The sequence below is a fragment of the Antechinus flavipes genome, chromosome 6, assembly GCF_016432865.1.
Source record: "Antechinus flavipes isolate AdamAnt ecotype Samford, QLD, Australia chromosome 6, AdamAnt_v2, whole genome shotgun sequence".
Lineage (NCBI taxonomy): Eukaryota > Metazoa > Chordata > Mammalia > Dasyuromorphia > Dasyuridae > Antechinus > Antechinus flavipes.
This window is the reverse complement of record NC_067403.1, coordinates 150,548,007-150,569,361: the sequence shown is the minus strand read 5'-3', so window position 1 is coordinate 150,569,361 and position 21,355 is coordinate 150,548,007. Positions and strand designations below refer to the sequence as shown.

At 36.8% G+C, this 21,355-nt stretch overlaps 1 protein-coding gene across 5 annotated transcripts in view; it reads right to left on the bottom strand.

Moving 5' to 3' along the window:
• The window catches only part of METAP1 (methionyl aminopeptidase 1), a 77,910-nt gene extending 58,568 nt beyond the window's left edge, over positions 1–19,342 (bottom strand). Inside the window, exons 1-2 of one of the 5 annotated variants that reach the window (XM_051966479.1) lie at positions 8,459–8,542; positions 5,978–6,026 (exon numbers count right to left, since the gene is read on the bottom strand). In XM_051966479.1, coding sequence (XP_051822439.1) covers positions 5,978–6,026; positions 8,459–8,526 — 117 coding nt within the window. In that variant the 5' untranslated portion in view covers positions 8,527–8,542. Of the gene's footprint in view, positions 1–5,977; positions 6,309–8,458; positions 8,543–19,162 lie in introns of those variants that run through there. The other 4 variants (XM_051966481.1, XM_051966480.1, XM_051966477.1 and 1 more) reach the window with 4 other exon arrangements.
• Between the last annotated feature and the right edge of the window lie 2,013 nt (positions 19,343–21,355).

Sequence of the window (21,355 nt, the reverse complement as noted above, 5' to 3'; positions counted from 1 at the left end):
CTTGATTTCTTATAAATTTGAGTCATTTCTCAACATATTTTAAAAATCAGGCCTTTATCAGAGCCTTTGATTATAAAAATATTTTCCCAGTTTATTAGTGAGCTTACATTCTAATGTGTGTGGCAAGTAACAAGAATGTGTGTGTGTTTCTGTGTGTAACCCAACTCTAAGAGGTTTTCCTAGTCACTATCTTGTGCCCTTTTCTCTAGTGCTTTTACACACATAACACACACACTTCAAATTTCTTACTTTCAAGTTCAGCTCAGGCCATTCCTCATAAAAGTCTTTCTTGGTGTCTTCAACAGTTATTCTTCTACCCCCTTCCCATTATCTTGCATTTACCTATCTGAACACCTATCTGCTACTTCTACACTCATTTCTTGGGGGAATATAAGTTCCCTGAGGACAGAGACAGTTGTCTACTTTCTCTCTGTATGACTACCACCCAGCACAGCCTTTATACATAGCAGATACTTTTTTAATTTTTTAATTAAATTTTAAAGTTGTTTAATTGAATTGCATAGTAGTGATTTGTTTTATTTACTTTAGTCTATGGATTTATTTTTATTTTACTTTATGTGAAAGAACTATTAAAAAAAAAAAAAAAAGGTTTTACAAAGCATTATTTAAGTAAATTATTTCATTTGATGACAAAAGTCCACACTGTTGTATAGCAGGAAATAATCTAAAACAAAAATTATAAGTGTTGACAATCTATACTGATTTCAGTCATTTTTCAGTTGTATTCAAATCTTCATGACTCCACTTGGGGTTTTCATGACAAAGATACTGGACTGGTTTGCCATTTCTTTCCTCCAGTCCATTTACAGATGAGGAATTGAAACAAGCAGGAATAAATGACTTACCCAAGATCACACAGATAGTATTTAAGGCTAGATCTGAACTCATTCTTCCTTATTCTAAGCCCAATGCTCATTCACTGTGCCATTTAATTGCCCAAACTACAATTGAGCAGTAATGAAATTACAGGTCTGTATGAGGAGAGAAAAGGATTTACAAAGACTCCCTAAGCATTATTATAATATCCATTCATTATATTTGATGGACAAAACAGTGCAGTAGAGTCTCCTAAACCTGAACGAATGAAAGAACTAAAGAAAAAGCATTTTTATTAAACACTTTCTGTGTGTCAGGTGCTATGTACAGTCTAAGGACACAAACAAAAGCTAACAAGATAGTCTTTGCCTTTAAAAAGCTTACATTCTAATAAGGAAAGACAAAACATAAAGAAAAACTAAAAAAAAAAGGGGAGGGAAGGTATTAATAAACCACAACTGGTAAATGGTTGGTAGTGAAGATACGCCTGCTTCAGGCCAAAATAAAGATGAAAGTTCCCCATTAGATCTCAGAGCTTGGGGAAAGAGACCAAATTCCAGAGGATGGAGGCCAAAGACAATGACTTGAATTCCTGAGGATCTGGGTACAGACAGCACTTCTGATATTACCTGTAACTCCACAGCTAAATCTCTAAGACTCTCTAATAAACAAAGAAGTTGAGGGGTTAGATATTAATATATCCAATATCAGTTACCAAAAAAAAAAGAAAAGAAAAGAAAAAGAGAGGCAGTTCTATTAATTGTCCCTTTGTAGGATAAAGGGGAAAGAAGGGAAAACAATAATAATCAGGGTCAAATACTGTCAAAATATCATAAAAAATAACTTTAAAATCTCCTTTTAAGATTACAAGTTCTGAACTCTAGATATCCAGTCTTATTCATATCTAATATTAGATTCTTCTTTGAAAGATGGGGGAAGGACTCATTGGATCTGATTAAAAGTTTAGGAGATTTACCTGCATCCTGAATTGTCCAAACAACTGCTGCTAAAGATCATAATTACCACATGGTATTTTCATAACTTTAGTCATTATTTGATTTAAATAGAATTGTCAGAAAATGGACACCAACCAGGAAAAATCAGATGAAAAAAGGATATGAGATTAAAGATTTTCAAAATTAAATCATTTCATGTAATGACTAATACTTTGAAATGATTGATTTAACTATAATTACAATGTTAATAAAATTATGTCTGATTAAATTAAGTGGTAGGACCATGAAGCTTCTTTAAAGTAGTAAAGACTTACTACTAAATTCCATCGAAGCCATATTGGAAATCTAGAAGGAGAGGTTTTTGAAAATGATACAAGACATCATCCCAAACCTCCTTTCATTGTCAGTCCTTAAGTCCTTAAAAAATAAAAACTGAAGAATGAATGGCTCTTCAACACAACATTCATATTATGTTCCCAACAAAAGTCAAACATGCTTCATCCTTTCAATTATAACACCATGTCTTAATAGAGACAAAAATATTCCTCTAAACTTCAGTTTATTTTTTAATATTTTAAATTTACCTAAAAATTTGAAAAAAAAAATTAATTAAAAGCAAACAAAAAATTAATCCTTTGGATCATGAAAGAATGTTTCTCAAATATATTAATCGAGATAATGAAGCACATACTCCTCCTAAAAGCAAGAAAGTTAGAGGCAGAATGGCACATATTTACTCTTTGGTTGTTTTTCCTTAACTGCTTTTCTTCCATTACAAGGGGAAGTTCATATGTTGGGAGGAGTGGAGAGAAGAAAAGAAGAAAAAAATCAGAAAGCTTACTACAAAAACTAAAAAGTATTTTTAAAAGATATTTTTTAAAATAGAAGAGAAGGGGCAGCTAGCTAGGTGGCACAGTGGATAGAGCACCAGCCCTGAAGTCAAGAAGACCTGAGACCTCAGACATTTAACACTTCGTAGCTGTGTGACCCTGGGCAAATCACTTGACCCCAATTGCCTCAGCAAAAAAAATCAAACCAAACCAAAACAAAATAAGAGAAAAATAGAAGAGAAATAAAATACATTTTTTACATCCCTATTTTCTTTCCCCAATGGGATGTAAATTTCTTGTGACCAGGGACTGCCTCATCTTTTCCTTTCTATATCTATAAATTTTATTGCAGCAACAAATGTCATATATATGTAGATATACCCTAGGATTTTGTCCCGGGTCTTTTCTCTCTCCATACTCTCAGTGACCTCATCAACTCTCATGGATTCGACTATCACTTCTAAATGATGATTCTCATATCTATATACCTAGCACTAGTATCTTTCCTGAGCTTCAGTCCAATCTCACTATTGGATATTTCAGCAGGAAGTCCCATAGACATCAGCCTTCCAATCACTCAGGTTTGCAACCTAGATTCCTAGGTTGATCCTAAACTCTTCACAAACCCAATCAGTTACTAAATTATATTATTCAAACTCTAACAACCACTATCACTTCCAAGAGTAAAAGATGAATGTTTAACAATTGGGTCAGGAGGAGGGAAGGAAGAGGAGGAGGGGGCCCAAAGAACTATCAACACATTTTTAGATTTAATCTGCATTAATATCTCAATTACCTTGTTAAGTCTAAAGCCCTGATTTGTCATAGTTGTCATCTTCAGAGGTATAATGTTCACAATAAAAATTTAGCTATCATATAGGCTGGATTTATAGGAATAAAGTTTTCTTTCTTTCCATACAACTACTATCCTAGTTCTGGCCTTTATCACTTTATTATTTCTTTCATGAATTATTTCATATTTCCTAATCAATCTTCCTGACCTCTTACAGCTACTCAAATAATTTTCCTAAAGCGTTCTTCTGGTAAAATGAACTGCAGTGGCTCCCTCAGGGATTAAATATTCTCTGGCATTTAATGTACTTCACAACGTGATGCCAACCTGACTTTCCAGGATTATTGTATTGTTCTCCTTCCCACAGTGTACTGCAGAGCCAAAATGACATGCTTTGGGGGATTCCTCAAAATATGGTAATTTACTTCACAAGCCAGGTAAGATGAGAAACTAGGTACACCTTGAAAAAGAGACAGAAGACAGAATATACCAGTCAAGTCAAGCTACTATCACCTCCCTTGACCACCATCTCTCCTAAGATCTCCATGAGCCTGGAAAATAACAATGTTTCCAGCTCAGGGCCCAAGACATCATCCTGGAAACAACTCTACTGGGGATGAATCCTGGCCACTACACCTGCCAAGTGCTATAGCCACATCTACTGAAAATCCTTGGCACTATCAAATGCTTCAATATCAGAAGCTGATATCATTTTATTAATAGAAATGGTATATAAGAAGCATTAACATCTTCTTTGCCCCTGGGGCAGAAGGCACACACACAGGGCTTTTTCATTTGACTTCAAACCTTTTTGTATGTGTTGTCTTCCCCACTAGAATATAAGCTTTGTGAGAGCAGCAATTATCTAGTTAGCACACTGCTTTGCCCATAGAAAAGAAGTTAATAAATGTTTCATTTGTTCTTTCACACCCGTCTATAGTTTTGCACATTTCTCCTCCTTGCATGGAAGTAGCTCTTTCCTCATCTGGGCCTTAAAGAATCTGGAGGTTTTTTTTAAAGCTAAGTTCATCCACAATATAAGCACTTGATTGATCCTCCAACTACTATCATCTCACTACAATAACTGAATTGCCTTAATATTTACGTAACATACATTTCTTAACTACTTTTAGGAGAGCAAGTAATTTTCCCCACTAAGGAAAGCAAGTGATGTTTCAGTTCTGTCATGAATAAAATGTCCAACACAAAGTTCGGCACAAAATGCAATAATAAATATGCATTACTTAATTGACATCTTAATGGTCAGGAAATGACCAATTACTTAAGAAATGTATACTAATATACGGTGTACATAGCAACTTGTTAAATTTCAAAATACAAAGCTATGAAAATAAAAAGAAATGGCTTGTGGCTGAAATAGTTACGTGATTTATTGTAAGGATCAAATGAAATATTTGTAAAGCATTTAACAAAGTGCATAGTAATTGTTGGTGGAGTTATGAACTGATATAACCATTCTGTAGAGCAGTTTAGAATTGTACCCAAAGGATTATAAAACCTGGCATATTTTTTGATTCAGCAAGAAAAATAAAATGTAAAAGATAAAAAAAAAAAAAAAAAGTGCAAAGCAAATCTAAATAAAGCGTGAGAAGACATCTATACAAGTTGTCATCACTAGAGAATACTTAAGGATTAGCTCTGAAGTTTCTAACTTTGAAAGAAAACTAAAAAGAGAAAAAAGGACAGAAAAGATCTATAAAAATTTCTATAACTTTTTCACCATCAAAGGGCGGTAGAGATACCATATTTACATTTTTATATAAGTTTCAGATGTTTTTAAAGAGGCAATCTAATGATGCTAAAGAAAACAATAGCTAGAATAGACCAACAATTTACAAAATCTGTGCATCAGATAGCACAACTGTAAAGGCATTGAGGGAAACTCAAGGTATAAGTGAAGAAAATATTAAAGGCATAATGGGAAAAAAAATCTACCAAAAAAAGTGACCCAAAGATCACTCATCTATATATGCCTACTTCCTCATCTGTATGATGGTTTTATGATAATGTGGACATAAATGGAGTGTACCTTCAATGAAGGTATTAAATGAAAATAAGAAAGTTTGTTCAACTCTGCTGAGAAGGCTATAAAATTGCACATACACTTTGACCCAGCAGTCTCTCTACTGGGACACTATCGGAAAGAGATCATGAAAGAGGGGAAAAGGACCCACATAGGCAAAAAATGTTTGTAGCTGCCCTTTTTGTGGTGATAAAAAACTGGAAACTGAGCAAATGCCCATCAATTGGGGAATGGTTGAATAGGTTATATATGAATGCAATGGAATATTATTTTTCTGTAAGAAATGATAAACAGGCTGATTTCAGAAAAATCTGGATGATGCCAAGTGAAGTTTGCAGAACCAAGAGAACATTGCACACAATAACAAAAAAGATTATGTGATGATCAATTGTGATGGACTTAGCTCTTAACAATGTAGTGATTCAAGGCAATTCCAATAGATTTGGGATGAAAAATGCCTATCACATACACAGAGAGAACTATGAAACAATTTAGATGGAAGCATAGTACTACTCACCTTTTTGTTTGCTTTTTTCTTTCTCATGATGATTTTTTTTCTTTTTGGTCTAATTTTTTTTAATACAACATGACAAATAGGGAAATATGACATGAAAATCAACACTTTTTTTCTATAGGAACACATTTTTAACTTTTAAATGGACATCAATGGGAAAAATATAATTTAATATGCATAAATTCACTTTATAGTCAACTTCCTTAGCACACAGTTGGCACTTAATAAATGCTTGTAGACTGGATGTAAGAAAACATTTTCTGTAAAGAGAGAGAAACTAATGTTTGTGACTTGAAAAAAATTTCCTAAAAATCTAGTTTTCAAATACGCATTTGAATTTTTCCTTCATATAATTCAGTCACTACAACAAGGGGAATATATATTTTTGGCTTTAATTAAAAGAAAAAGAATCTTTTTTTAATATGTCTATAAAATATAGTTCCATATATTGTTGTTTGCTTGCATTTTATTTTCTTTCTCATTTTTTCCTTTTTGATCTTTCTTATGCAGCATATTTGTGGAAATATGTATAGAAGACTTGCATATGTTTAACATATAATAGATTACCTGCCATCTAAGGGAGGGGATAGGGTAAAGGAGGGGGAGGAGGGGAAAGAAGAGATAGGATTGGAACACAAGATTTTGTAGGGGGGGTTAATGTTGAAGAATTATCCGTGCATATGTTTTAGCTTTAATAAAAAAAAACAAAACAAAATAAATAGGGTTCCATGTTCAGTGCATTATTGCTGTTGTTCAATCATGTTTGATTCTTAGTGATCCCATTTGAGGTTTTCTTGGCAAAGACAGTGAAGTGATTTTCCATTTCCTTTTCCAGATTATCTTACAGATGAGAAAACTGAGACAAACAGAGTTAAGTGATTAACCCAAGGTCATACAGTTAGTTTGTGTTTACCATAGAATATGAATTCTGGTATTCCTGACTCCAGGTTCAGGGCTCTATTTATACAACCATCTAGTGCCCCAATAAGTAATCCTTCAAGAGAAAAGAGCAAATTATCTTTACAAAGAAGGTGATTTCTGAATGAATTATAAAAGAATATGTTGGAGTGGGGACAGAAAACTGAAAACAATTTTATATTTAAGTTTAATTGATATGAAGGTGAGCACACACAGAGAATTTCTAAGGTTAAAACAGGTTCCTAAATCATGAGATGCCTCCTAAATTTCAATAAATACTAAGAAACAAATGTTAATTGGTGTAAAACTACAGTATAGATATCATGTGTTCCAGACAAACAATATTTGTAAAAGGTTAAAAGAATCATTATTTAAATTTGGAGATTTGGTTATATTTTTGGTTAACATTAAAATAATGATTAAAAAAACACTTAAGTTTTTTAGGTCCCCAAAAAGCCCATTTCTTGTTCCACTTGGCCTTGCAAAAGGATCCAGTGTGAAAAATACAAAATCTGTCATCAAAAAATTTGTGTTCTTTGAATCTTAGCTCTGTCATCTTCCACTGGCATAACTATGGATAAGTCATTTAAGTTCTATGAGCATCAATTTTCTCATCTATACAATGTACACAATATATACAATGGGGTTAGAAATTTTAAATAGTTTTTGCTATAGAAATTCAAAAAGGGGAGATTATATTTTAGGTTCTTTTGGTCTGGAAAAGTTTTTTGAAGTGGATATTGAAAAGCAAAAAATATCAAAGAACAAAGAGGATCAACACTTGACCACTATAGATGAAGAAGGTCAAGTCATGGTTGGGGTAAATGTCCTATCTATACCTTACTACCTCCTATCATTACTGTTATTCAGACAGTGGAAGTTCGAAAAAACTATTGTTCAGGGTTACCCAAATATGCTGACAATCTCAAGGAAGGTTAAGATTTCTAAAATTTAGGGAATTCCATTCAACTCTGTGAGAAAGTGGAATTCACTTCACCATCAAAGGGATGCCTATATAGCAAACCAAATTCTGAGAAAACGTGACAGGCTTTATATGTCATTAATCTTATTGATCTTCCTAAAGCACAGATTTGACTATGCCACTTTCTCAGTAAATATTTCATGGGCTTCTTATACAAAATCATCTGTTTGACTTCAAAAATTCTTCATAACCTGGTTTCCTTCTACCTTTCAAGTCTTCTTGTACCTTAGTACCTTCCATAGACTCTTCAATATAGTGACACTAGTCTCCATGACATTTTTGAAGAAAAGACTCCATCTCACAATTCTATACATATTGATTGTCCCCCTTCCCCATGCCCGAAATTTTCTCCTTCCTCATCTCCACCTCCTTACCTTCTCTCAAGTTCCAGCTAAAATATTATACCAAGAAGGCTTTCCCAATCCCCTTTAATACCAGTGCCTATCCTCTTTGATTCTCTGCAATTTATACTGGATATAAAAATGTGGCCTTCTCCCTCATGTTCCAGAATGCTCATCACTGAAAAATCCCATCATCCTAAGACTGAAACATCCTTTGTACCCACATTTTATCAACATCCTCACCTTTCTGATTGGAGAGCAGTCCTAGGCTCCAAAAACCTCCATTTAAAGAGGTGGCTCAATATAGTCATTTCTCATCAGCTGCATGAGCTTCCTCACCTCCTTTTCAACTTCTTCTTCTATGATCTCCTTGCCCATTTGATTGTAATGTCCCTAAAGACAGGGAATATCCTTTGTTTTGGTATCCTCAGCAGTATCTAACACATATAAGGCCCTTAATAAATGTTTAAGATTAATATCTTTTTTTGTATATCATTGTGTTGTCTCCCCAATTAAGACTGTGAGCTCCTTGAGAAAAGAGTCTGTATTTTGCCTTTTTTTGTATGTCTAGCACTTAACACACAGTAGACTCTAAATAAATGATTGTTGATTTGAAAATAAATAAAGGCTATCCTATACTCAAAGGAAAAAAAAAGTTTTTTATCATTCTAAGTCACTAAAAGACCTTACACTTTTTGAAAATTCTTCTATAAAATATATATAATGGAATATATACACATGCACATATAGTATATCTATTAGTATAATAATAGGAATAAAATAAGTTCTGAATGCCCTTCATTATTTCTCTTCTGCCATCTTTTCAACAGTCTAGAAGACATCTCAACATCAAAAGCTTGATTATATTTAATTAGTTCATCAAAACCCCTAAAAGTTCTTGCAGAACTAAAGTAATGCCAATGACCCATCAGTTGAACAGACTGGATAATTTTTCATGTCCTTTGCAGTATGCAAATATTCTAGAATCATTGTTGGAGCTCCAGATCACATTACCTTATCCAAAAGGCAAATTCCTTCTTCACCCTATAGCACTGAATTCTGGTTTCCAGGATCCAAGCAGCAAAATGATGATTTATTCTCATTATTTTCAACTTCACAGAATTCTGCCAGACTAAATGGGAATGTCATAAATCCCTGTCTAATGGTTCAATTCAAAGGGAAAGAAGATTCACCTCTTCCTTGTAAAAGCATAATTCAATCTTAAGTGTACCCATTTCTATTCTGTCCTGGTCTCATAGGGTGCTAAATAATCATTAGTCACAATAGGTCTGGGAAATTCAGTTAAAATTAGTTTAGAAAACTTAAGCTAGAAGGATATTGGCATATCCATCCCTCACTGTTATGAATTTTCGTTTTAATAAACATTGACATTTGCCTATTTTTCATTATATGGACTTATTTTCATCATAACAGACAAATTCCTCCATATAACAGATATATACATACATAGAGGAATAGATACAATGCACAATGTAGTAGAAAATAACACTTATTAAGTATTTCCACTATTCAGTCTGCTGATAACAAGTTTATCGCATACACTCTAAAAAGACAAAGCCTTTTTGCTGTATCTAGATACTCATTCTGCTTTTTTGCTTTTTCCTTCATCTTTGGCAGCAGACTGCCTTTCCAATACTCACATCATTGTTTTCTTCTTTTGGTAAATAGTTATATTTATGATTTTTATTTATTATGTTTATTGATTTTAAGGAATGTGTTATTTTATTATATCTGATGACAAAGGAATACTTTTATAATAGCTATATATATATAGTCTTTAAAGTTTGCAAAGCATTTTACACATCTCATTTGGTCCTCCCATCAACTTGGTTAAGTAGGAATTATCATGTCCATTCTGTAGATAATAAAAATAAGGCTGATAGAGGTTAAATAACTTGCCTAGGGACACACAGATGGGGCACAATTTGAATTCAGGTTTTCCTGATTCCAAGTTCAACCCTAACTTCACTATGCCCCCAAGTTGCTTCTTTATAAACTGATGAGCATTGGGGAAAGGGGGAAGTGTCCCAATATCATAAGACCAGCATAATAACATCATTAGGTTTTTAGAGAAAATTTTCCACCAAATCTTTGAGGTAAGAGAAACAAAACCAATTAACACTAACTTTTTGCTCAAGTGAGCTTTATTCAGTGCAAAATCTAGTTCCACCATTTTCCAGCAAGTTACTTCACTATTTTCCCCATTCATTATAGAATTCTATGTTATTAAGTTTTTGTAGAATGAGTTTTATCTATAGAGCAAGGAATGGGCATACATTTCAAAGAAGGATAACAAAGACTAAAGAGATGAGACATGCTCTGGAAAAATCTGGTACAGAAATCAAAGGTAGGTAAATGGCTTAGAAACAGTTTTAGGGTAGAAATCACTGCCTTCAAGTACTTAAAAGGCTGTGCAAGGAGACATTAGAATTTTTTTAATTGGTTCAAGAGAACAGCATGACTTAGCAGGAAAAGTGGTAGATCTGGGACAGGGGAGACCAGGTTTGAATGCTTGCTCTTGATCCTTGCTATCTGTGTGACTTTAGAGCACTTCATCTTTCTAAAGAAAAAAATCTTAACACACTAGATGAGTTACCTCATCTGAAAAATGATCTGTCAGTTGGATTAAATCAGAGGTTTTCAAATTAATGGTCTCCAACTCTAACCAGACTAAAATATAATCGGAATGTTTAACAAAATTAACATATTATATTACATTTGTGATGTTCTAATCAATATGCAACTAGCAGGAATCATTTCTATTTGAATTTGATACCAATATGGATGACCCTTCTAGTTTTCAATCTAGGATTATAAGATCTAAGATGTTATGATTCTACATAATAACAGAGAGGCAAATTTAGCCTTTGATATAAGGAAAAAACTTACTTAATAATGAAAACTAGTCCAAGATGGCAGAGGATGCCACAGGGGGAAAGTCTTCAAGCTGGATGTCCCATCCACAATCAGGAACATTATGAGCCAGGATTTCCTCTCAGAGGCAGGTTGGATTAGATGTCCTCTAACATCTCTTCTTATACTGAAATTTTGATAAGGATATCAGGCTTTTTTTTTCCCCTTGTTAATTCTCTTATATTCACTTCTCTCCTTGCTTCTAATTCTCTCCTGGACTTTCAAAGTCCTCCAAGGAAATCTCTCTTACTAGCCCCTGCCTGATTTTAGGACCTTGCCATTTTTGTCTCTAATTAGTCTCTTGCTGCTCCAGTCCTTCCATGTTATCTGTCTTTTCCCTCCATGTCCTCTCCTTAAAGAAATTACAGTATGCACTACCACTTCCTATTACAGTAAATATAAATATATCAACTATTCACTAACAGGCACAGTTGGTTTTTTTTTTTGTCTTTTTTTTAACTGATCTTTGCCTCATTGTCATCAAAGCCAGGCGTTTTATTAGTCACATGAATTGCTATTCTACAAAACAGCTGTTGCTCTATGGGGAATCTCCCTACACAGATGAAATACATACATGTTGCTTCACATCTTCATGCTTTAAACATATCAATCCTTTCAAGGCAAATATCTTCTTTCCTTCTCTCCATTAGTACATATGTACATATATATAAAAGCCATCTTCAGCTGCCCTCACCTATACCTTATCACTGGACCTGTATGACTCTGGAGGAGAAAGAGCAGGTGAACTTGCCCAGCCCTCCCTCACTTAAATCGGATTTACTTGCATGTCAAGGCACCTTTCCTCCCTGATGTCACAGTCCCTTTGAGAATGAGGACAAACACTGCCACCTACAAACCTCATCTTCAAAATCTTGAACAGCTGGGTTCAGAGTGGATAGAGCCAGGCCTGGAGTCAGGAACATCTGAGTTCAAATCCAGCCTCAGATTCTTACTAGCTATGTGATCTTTGGCAGGTCACTTAACCCTGTTTGCCTCAATTTTCTCATCTGTAAAATAAGCTGGAAAAGGAAATGGCAAATCATTTCAGTATCTTTGCCAAGAAAACCCTAAGTAGGGTCACAAAGAATTGGACACAACGAAAGTGACTGAAAAGCAAATTCAAAATCTTATGTATAAATCTACCACAAAAGTAGGTATAACTCAAAAAAGGATAACTCATCTGTGCTGGCTAACTTGACCTCAATCTCTTCATCTGTAAAATGGGAATAATAACAACAAAAATAATGGCATCGCGTACACCAGGAGGTAGATGCAAGCACTTTGTAAACCATAAATATACAAATATACACTATTGCTATTATATGTGTACCCTGACTTGTTATTATGTATACATTCTGCTAAACTTAATAACAAGCCCTATCTCTCACACCTTTCTGTATCCCTAGTACCTATATGCCTGTTGTGGTAGGTACTTATTAAATGCTGTCAATCTCCTCCTGCCCCCATCCAAGAATGAGAGATCTATATGAATGCATTTATTACTTATAACAAGGAAACAGCTTTTCAATAAAAGTTGTTCTGAGAAGAGTTTAGATGATATTGCCAAATTAATACCTTAGGGGGAAATGTCTAGCTTAGTGGAGTATAGCATGATGCTTAAACACAGGGCACGTTCTATAGAAAAAAAAAGAAGAGAATAAAAAGATTAGTAATTGTAGAGCCCGGGACCCTATCTACTAAGATGAACAAGAATATTTCTCCTTATTATACAGGAGAACCAGAAAGAGGAGAGAAGAGACAAGATTCATAAGAAAGGAGTTGAGTTTTTTTTGTTTTTGTTTGCTTTACATTCCATTCTAAAATAAAACTTTCTGATTAATAAATGCTATTCATGTGTAAGAATATGAAGCTGAAACTGACTGAATTCTCAATAATGCATTCTTATACATTATGGAATATTATTGTTCTGTAAGAAAAGACCACTGGGATGATTTCAGAGAGGCTTGGAGAGGCCTACATTAACTGATGCTAAGTGAAATGAGCAGAACCAGGAGATCATTATACATGGCAACAACAAAACTATATGAAGACCAATTCTGATGGATGTGGCTCTCTTCAACAACAAGAGGATTCAAACCAATTCCACTTATTCAGTAATGAAGAGAAAATCTACACCCAGAGAAAGAATAGTGGGAACAGAGTATAGACCACAATATAGCATTCTCACTCTTTCTGTTATTTGCTTGCATTTTGTTTTATCTCTGCTTGTCTTTACTTTCCTTCTTGATCTAATTTTTCTTATGCAGCAAGATAACTGTATAAATATGTATACATATATTAGATTTGACATGTATTTCAACATATTTAACATGTATTGGACTATCTACCAGCACGGGAGGGGAAGGGGGGAAGTGGGGAAAATTTGGAACAAAAGGTTTTGCAAGGGTCAATGTTAGAAAAATTACCCATGCATATGCTTTGTAAATAAATTAATTAATTTTTTAAAAGTTTAAGAAAAAAAGAATAATAACACATTCTTATTAGCATTTAAATGAATCATAAAGGAGTGTGCTTTTTGTTATCAAGAATTCCTCACTGAGAAGCAGTATGGATAAGAGCTGCTCTGAATCAGGAAGACTTGGGTTCAAGTCTCCTATCAGTTATATGCTAGTGTTTCGGCTAAATAGATGTTACTCTGTCCCACTGGCAATGAAAATATCTAAGTGTACAACAGAATGATAAATGTTTAAAAAAAAAAAAAAAAAAAACTCAAACAACTGGCCTAGATCTGTTTGTGTTAAAATTTTTTCAGAACAATTTTAACAGTATAAACTACTTCCATCCCCATTCATTCACAGCCAAAGAGAAATTCACCAGATTTAGAGACTAGCTTTGTAAGACATTCTAAAAACACACAGACATCCCATTACCTATTTAATTTGCCTCCCTCCCCCTATCTCCAAATTCTCACTCTAGTGATAGGATAAGGAGAGGGGAAAAATATCTATTCTGGCTATCCAAAGAAATTTTTCACTTAGTTTATTTATACTCAGTATAAGTGAGGTTACCCTATAATTGAATTCCAGATAAGTACAGGGATACTGTATTAAGTACTATAGAAGAAGGGAAAAGAGGGGGAGAAGAGAGGTGTGAGAAAAGACTGCATATCATCTAGGATTATCAAAATAGGCATTTTAAAGAAAGCTCTGTATACGGAGTGTTCTAATGGATAAAAGGTTGGATTCACAAATTCCGGCTCCTAATCTTGGCTGTGCTCCTTACTACTCAATGTGACCTTAGATAAGTCATCAGTTCTACCAAGTTACCATATTAAAAACCATCTGGGTATTATGAAAAGCTTTAATCTCAAGAACACCTAGATCTTAGAAATTCCCATACCTAGATAATATAAAGTATTTGGGAGTCACAAATTACAAAACAAAGTCAGATTTAATCAACTGAAAAAATATCAAGTGCTTGTGGGTAGCCTAGCTAATATAATAAAAATGACAATACTACCTAAATTAATCTACTCATTTATTCAGTGCCATGTCAAATTCCCAAGAAATTATTTTATAGAACTAGAAAAAAATAATAAAATTCACCTGGAAGAACAAAAAGTTAAGAATTTCAAGGGAATTAATGAAAAAGAAAAATGCAAATTAAAGTGGCCTAGCTGTACTAGACCTAAAACTGTATTATAAAACAGCGGTCATCAAAACTATTTGGTACTGGCTAGGAAACAAAGTAGTTGATCAGTGGAATAGGTTAGGTTCACAAGACACAATAAATAGTCAATGGCTATAGTAATCTAGTGTTTGATAAACCCAAAGACCCCAGCTTCTGGGATAAAAATTCATTATTTGATAAAAATTGTTGGAAAAATTAGAAATTAATATGGCTGAAACTAGGCATTGACCCACATCTAATACCCTATACCAAGATAAGATCAATATAGGTTCATGATTTGGACACAGAAAGTGATACTATAAGCAAATTATTGGAACAAAGGATAGTTTACCTCTCAGATCTGTAGGAAAGAATTTGTGGTCAAAGTACATTATGGAATGCAAAATGAATAATTTTGATTATATTAAGTTAAAAAGCTTTAGTACAAACAAAACCAATGCAGCTAAGATTAGGAGGGAAGCAGAAAGCTGGGAAAAATGTTTTTATATCCAATATTTCTGATAAAGGCCTCACTTCTAAAATACATAGAGAACTGACTCAAATTTATAAGAATTCAAGCCATTCTCCAATTGATAAATGGTCAAACGATAAGAACAATTTTCAGAAAAAATTAAAACAATTTCTAGTCATATGAAAATACTCTAAATTATTATTCATCTGAGAAATGCAAATTAAGACAACTCTGAGGTTCTCACTTCTCAGACTGGCTAAAATGACAGGACAAGATAACAAATATTGGAGGGGTTGTGGGAAAACTGGGACATGAATACATTGTTGGTGGAGTTGTGAACTAATCCAATAATTCTGTTCAGCAATCTGGAACTATACCCAAAGGGCTATCAAACAGTGATCCAGCAGTGTCTTTATTGGGCCTGTATCCCAAAGAGATCATCAAAAAGGGAAAACGACCTATGTGTGCAAAAATGTTTGTAGCAGCCCTTTTTTGTAGTGGCAAAGAACTGGAAGTTGAGAGGGTGCCCATCAATTGGAGAACGGCTAAATAAGTTATAGTACATGAATGTTATGGAATATTATTGTTCTATAAGAAACGTTCAGCAGGATGATTTTAGAGAGGCCTGGAGAGATTTACATAAATTTATGCTTAGTGAAATGAGTATAATCAGGAGAACATTATACATAGCAACAGTAAGATTATAAGATGATCAATTCTGATGGATGAGGCTCTTTTCAATAGCAAACTAATTCAGGCCAGTTCCAATATATTTGTGATGGAGAAAGTCATTTGCACCCAGAGAGGACTAAGTGTGGATCACAACATAGTATTTTCACCTTTTTTATTGTTTGCTTGCATTTTGTTTTCTTTCTCATTTTTTCCCCTTTTTGATTTGATTTTGATTTGATTTGATTCTTGATATATGATATGCAGCATGATAATTGTGTAAATATTTACAGAAGAAGTGCATATATTTAATATATATTGGAACACTTGCCATCTAGGGAAGGGGGAGGGGTAAGGAAGGGAAAAAAATTTTGGAACACAAGGTTTTGCAAGGATTAATGTTGAAAATTATCTATGTATATATTTTGAAAATAAAAAGCTTTAATAAAACAAGCAAAAAGAAAACATCCCAATACTATATTTTGAGTACTGCACTAAATGATCTCTAACGTCCTTTTCAATTCAAGAGCTTATAATCTTACAATATCACCTAAATAAATGGGTTATGATTTTATGATAGGAAGAGGATTTTAGGGAAGAGAATAAATAAAAGCATAAAAGATATGTTTAGACTTTTTAATCCATTGGCAGTGAGGAGGAACTGAAAGACTTAAGTGATACTTATTAGATCTCTAAGCTTTAAGATGATTCAACCGGTTGCTGTGTGCAGACCACCAGAGAGAAGAAAAACCAGAAACAGAGAGTGTTAAAAATGTATGAAAACAAGGATAGTTACAATTTAATTCAATAAACCCTTATAAACCAGTGGATTCTAAATGATTAGGAAGTTGGTATCAATACCAGAATCAAAAAAGCACTAAAAGAATCAAATGTGAAAGTCCCCTCAATTTCAAATCAATCTTAGAAAAAAACTTTTTCCAAACATTTTAAATATATTTCCATAGTTCTCAATTATTAACTGCTTATTTATATCATAGAATCACCAATAGATCTGGAAGCCCAGCTTCCTAAACTGTGGTTTATGATCTACATGGGGGTGTCATAACTCAATGTGGGGAATCAAAAAATTATGACTTATTATCAGTAAATGTTTGATATATATATATATACATACACACACATATATGTATGTATGTATATATAATATATATATATACATATATATATGTTGTATATATGTTATACACCTGCAAACCCAAGGCCACATAAAAATTCCTCAGGCAAAAAAGAGGGCATGAGTAGAAAAAGTTTAAGAAATCCTGCTAGAAAGAACCTTAGAAAATACACCTTGGCAGTTCTGCTCTGAGGAGTGTCAGGCAACACGCATAGTATCTGCATGATACTATTATTATTCACAAATGTATACCACATTCATGTGTTTGCGTAATATATATATATACACACATGTATATATAAAATGATCACAATACCATAGATTAAAGCTAAAAAGGAACTTATAAGAACCTATCTTGAATACGAGAGAGCTTTTAGGGGGTCTATGTTTTTAAAGTGTGCCAGGTTGTGTTTGTGTGTGATGAGTCTTATAGGTTCAGAGTTGAAAAGGATCATGAAATCCTCTAATTTCACAAATATGAAAAAGAAATCCCAAAGGAGCTGAATGAGGGTCATAGCTGCCAAGTATCAGCCCTGGCATTAAACAGAGATTTGCCAGGCTTCAAATCCAATCCTTTAGAACTTCCTGGTTGCTCAGTTGTCTGACTCCTTGTGACCCCATGGAGCATAGCATATCAGGCCCTTCTGTCCTCCATGATGAGACTATCTGGGATTTTCCTGGCACATATACTGTATTTGGTTTGCCATTTTCTTCTCCAGTGGATCACTTTTTGTCAGAACTTTCTGCTATGCCTGTCTATCTTGGGTAACCCTAAGTCAATAGTTAAGGACAGGAGTTTATCTCCTGGCTAAACCTCAATTGTAATCAAAATTGGAAGTTAGAAATTTTATCAATATTTTGGGTCTCAAGCAAGAATTAAAAAATAGTGTGGTAGCTGAGAACCAACCTCGAAGTCAAAAAGACCTAGGTTCCAGTCTTTCCTCTGACATTAATTGTATAACAAAGGACATTTAACCATGAGCCTCCCAGCTTGAACAGTATTCTATCTGCATTAGGGAAAAGGTATTTCCTCACAAGGAATTCCCTGAGCTCGAGAAATCACTCAACCAATTAAAAAAAGTGTTATCATTAGGTGTAGAATTCTTAGACAAAAAAAAACAGGCGCACAAGTGCAAGGAGTCGGGCAGAATGACACCACTGGGTGTTGGAATCTCCACAGAGGCACAACTTACTAAAATATACCGGTACCCATTATATAACCCCTGACCAGCCCATCCTCGGTCGGAGAAGCTACAGGAAACTCTTATGACAAAGCAAGATGACTCAATCACATCTTTCTTACATTGAAATTCACAGCTTTTGCATTAAAGACAAGGCTACACACCGTGCCCCCCTACCCCCATTTTTTAAAAAGTTGATCCAGGTTCAAAGACTTAAAAGAAAAGAGTGCTGGGTTTTTAGTCAGGGGCAGGATCTGCCACCCCTGGCCGACTCAGTAAAATGTGTATGTGTATATATGTACGAGCGATCGTATGTGGCTCTGTGCGGAGGGTCGGGGAAGGGGGGGAAAGGTGAGTCTGGAGCTCTCGCCTTGGACGAAAAAGGTTGGGCAAGAATTTCTATTCGCACTTCCCGGCAGCCCGGCCTGCGGCCCGCCGCTAACTTTAACCGGAGCAGGGACCGAGGGCCACCCTGCCCCCGCCCGTTCGGCCCAAAAGTCAGGTTAGCCCAGCTGCCATAGCGAAGAATTGCTTCGCTTCGCTTCCCTTTCTTCTTCCTTCTCTCCTTCCCTCCCTCCAGCAACCCCAAGCAGGCCCGTCCGCCCAAGCTCCAGCCCCCTGCCTGCCCTGGAGCCGGCAGCCACGTGACCCGAAGCGGGGGCGGGGGCGCCAGAGGGACCCGGCTCCGCGAACCCCTTCCCAGAGGAGTTGGGGGAAAGAGGGCCCCATTCCACATGGTCTGCGGCTGCGGCGCGCGCACGCCCCCCTCGTCCGGGACACGCGCGCGCTCCCTACCACACGCCCCTCTCTTCCCTGTCCTCGCCTCGGGCCAGGGTCCTGGGCCGCCCTCCCGCCTTCTCTGGGGCCGGAATCCGGGAGCTCGCGCGCGGGGCTGCGAGGCCGGGGCCGGCGCGCGCGGAGCTGACCTGAGAACAGAAGTAGGAGCCCTGGATGCCCAGCTTGATACAGGTGGGGCACTGCAGCTTAGCCTCGCTGCTGCAGCCCGCCGTCTCGCACACCCGGCTTTCCACGGCCGCCATGCTGCTGCCACTAGGGCTACACGAGCTCCGCGCTGCCGCCGCGGCCGCCGCGGAGCCGAGCCTCTACCGAGCTCGAGGAGGGAGGAGGAGGGGTCGGCGGGGGGCGGGGTGGGGTGGGGCGGAGCCAGAGCTGGAGCCTCTGTCGAACCGGAGGAGGAGCCCGGCGGGGGGCGGGGCGGAGCCGGAGCCTCAGTCTGACCGGAGAATGTAGAAGGAGGTGGGGGAAGAAGGAGGAGCTCAGCAGGGAGGGGCTGGGCGGAGCTCGAGCCGCAGCTTCAGGCGAGCTGATTAGGGAGGGAAAGAAAAAAAACCGGCAAGGGGCGGGGAGGGACGGAGCCCGAGACGGAAGAGGTAGGAAAGGGACAGCGAAAGAGGAGGAGCTCGGCCCATGGGGTAGAAGCAGGGAAAGAGGAGGAGTCCGAGCTCTTATAGGCCCCGCCCATATCAGGCTTGCGTGTATCCCCTCCCTTTCTCAGCGAACCCCTGGCCGCCCTCGGCTACCTGCCTAGGGATCTGCCCCGCCCCGGAAGAGCTGCTCACGAGCAACCGGGCTCACGTAAGCACGTGTTTGTGTGGCTCTTTCTTGGAAATGTAGCGGGGAGGAGGAGAGGGAGGGAAGAAGGGAAGAGATCTGGCTGGTCTCCTAGCGTCTTCAAGCGCTTACCCTGTGCCCAGCGTCGGGGGATCCCGAGAAAGACAAAGGACAAAGAAGGCCCGTTCTCCAGGACCTCACTCTAATGAGAGAGCATGCACATTAATTAACCTGCTATTGTGTGCCAAGCGCTGGGGATATTGAGAAAAGCCAAAGGAAAAAAAAAATCCCAGCTCACGTGAAACTCACAATCTAATGGGGGAAGACAACATTAAGCACCTTCTGTGTTTAGGCAGGAATCTTAGCCCTGGGAATACAGAGAAAGCTGGGGGAGACAGTCCTTGAGTCTCAAAGAAGCCGCTCTCAAGTGGAGAAAACAATTCTATATAAGCAAGTTAGACCTATCAATTTGGAGTCTTTTTAGAGGGAAATCACTAAGATTAGGACTGGGAAAGACAACTGGTAGAAAGTGGTATTTTAGACATGACTTGAAAGCTAGGAGACAAATGAAGAGGGAGAAGGTTCTAATATGGGGGAACAGTCAGGGAAAATGCCCAGAGTTGGAAGAGAGGGAGTTTGTGTAAGAGCAACAATCATATTTGGTTTTTTGCATTGGATCTATCATTTTCCACTTTGGTCTTCTAATTTTTTGACAAGCATTTATTAAGCACCTACTGTGTTCCAGGTGCTATATTAAGCCCTGCTGCTGGGAAAATTCTTTGTCCTGAATGTTTTTCAGTCTAACAGGCTTAAAGATTTATCAGGGACAACAGCTGAGTAGGTACTCAGATATCCAAGTCACAAGATACCCAAGATCATACAGCCAGCACATGTCAAAGGCAGGACTTGAAGACAAATGTTCCTGGTTGCCAGGCTAACTATCCACTATCCACATTTGTCATCAACAATACAAAAACTCTCTTTTCTTAATATCTGGCTCAACCTATTAAAAAAAAAAAGATTGCTATAGTTATAAGGGCTTTAAAATGTTTCATATCTATCTCCTCATTTCTAATCTACAAGTACCACTCTGTTCAGTCCCTCCCAATTCTAATAGCTTAGTGAATGGGACTAATTGGATGAAGTGTTTCTCAGTGTTGAGTCACATGTTCCCTGTTTCCAGGGAACTGGAATGACTTGGAGAAGTCATTTACTCTCTGGAGGAATGAACTTTGAACCTGAGATACAGGAAGTGACATGACCTATGGGAGGCAGCTAGCATTAGTGATCATTGGTCAAGGATGTAATGTTATGTCCTTTTAGTCTCTCCAGTGAGAAGGCTCAAGTCCTTTGCCTTTTAAACCCTAGACAAGCCAGAAGCAGGTCAGGTTCAGGAGCACATGGTGGGAGCAGGGGATAGCTCTCAGGTGTGTGTCTGGGCCTCTCTCTGCAGGAATTAAATAAATGTTTTCTCTTTGTACCTGATGATATCTCTGATTAGTTAATTGGATTGGGAAGGGGATCTTGCACCCCACCCATCCCACACC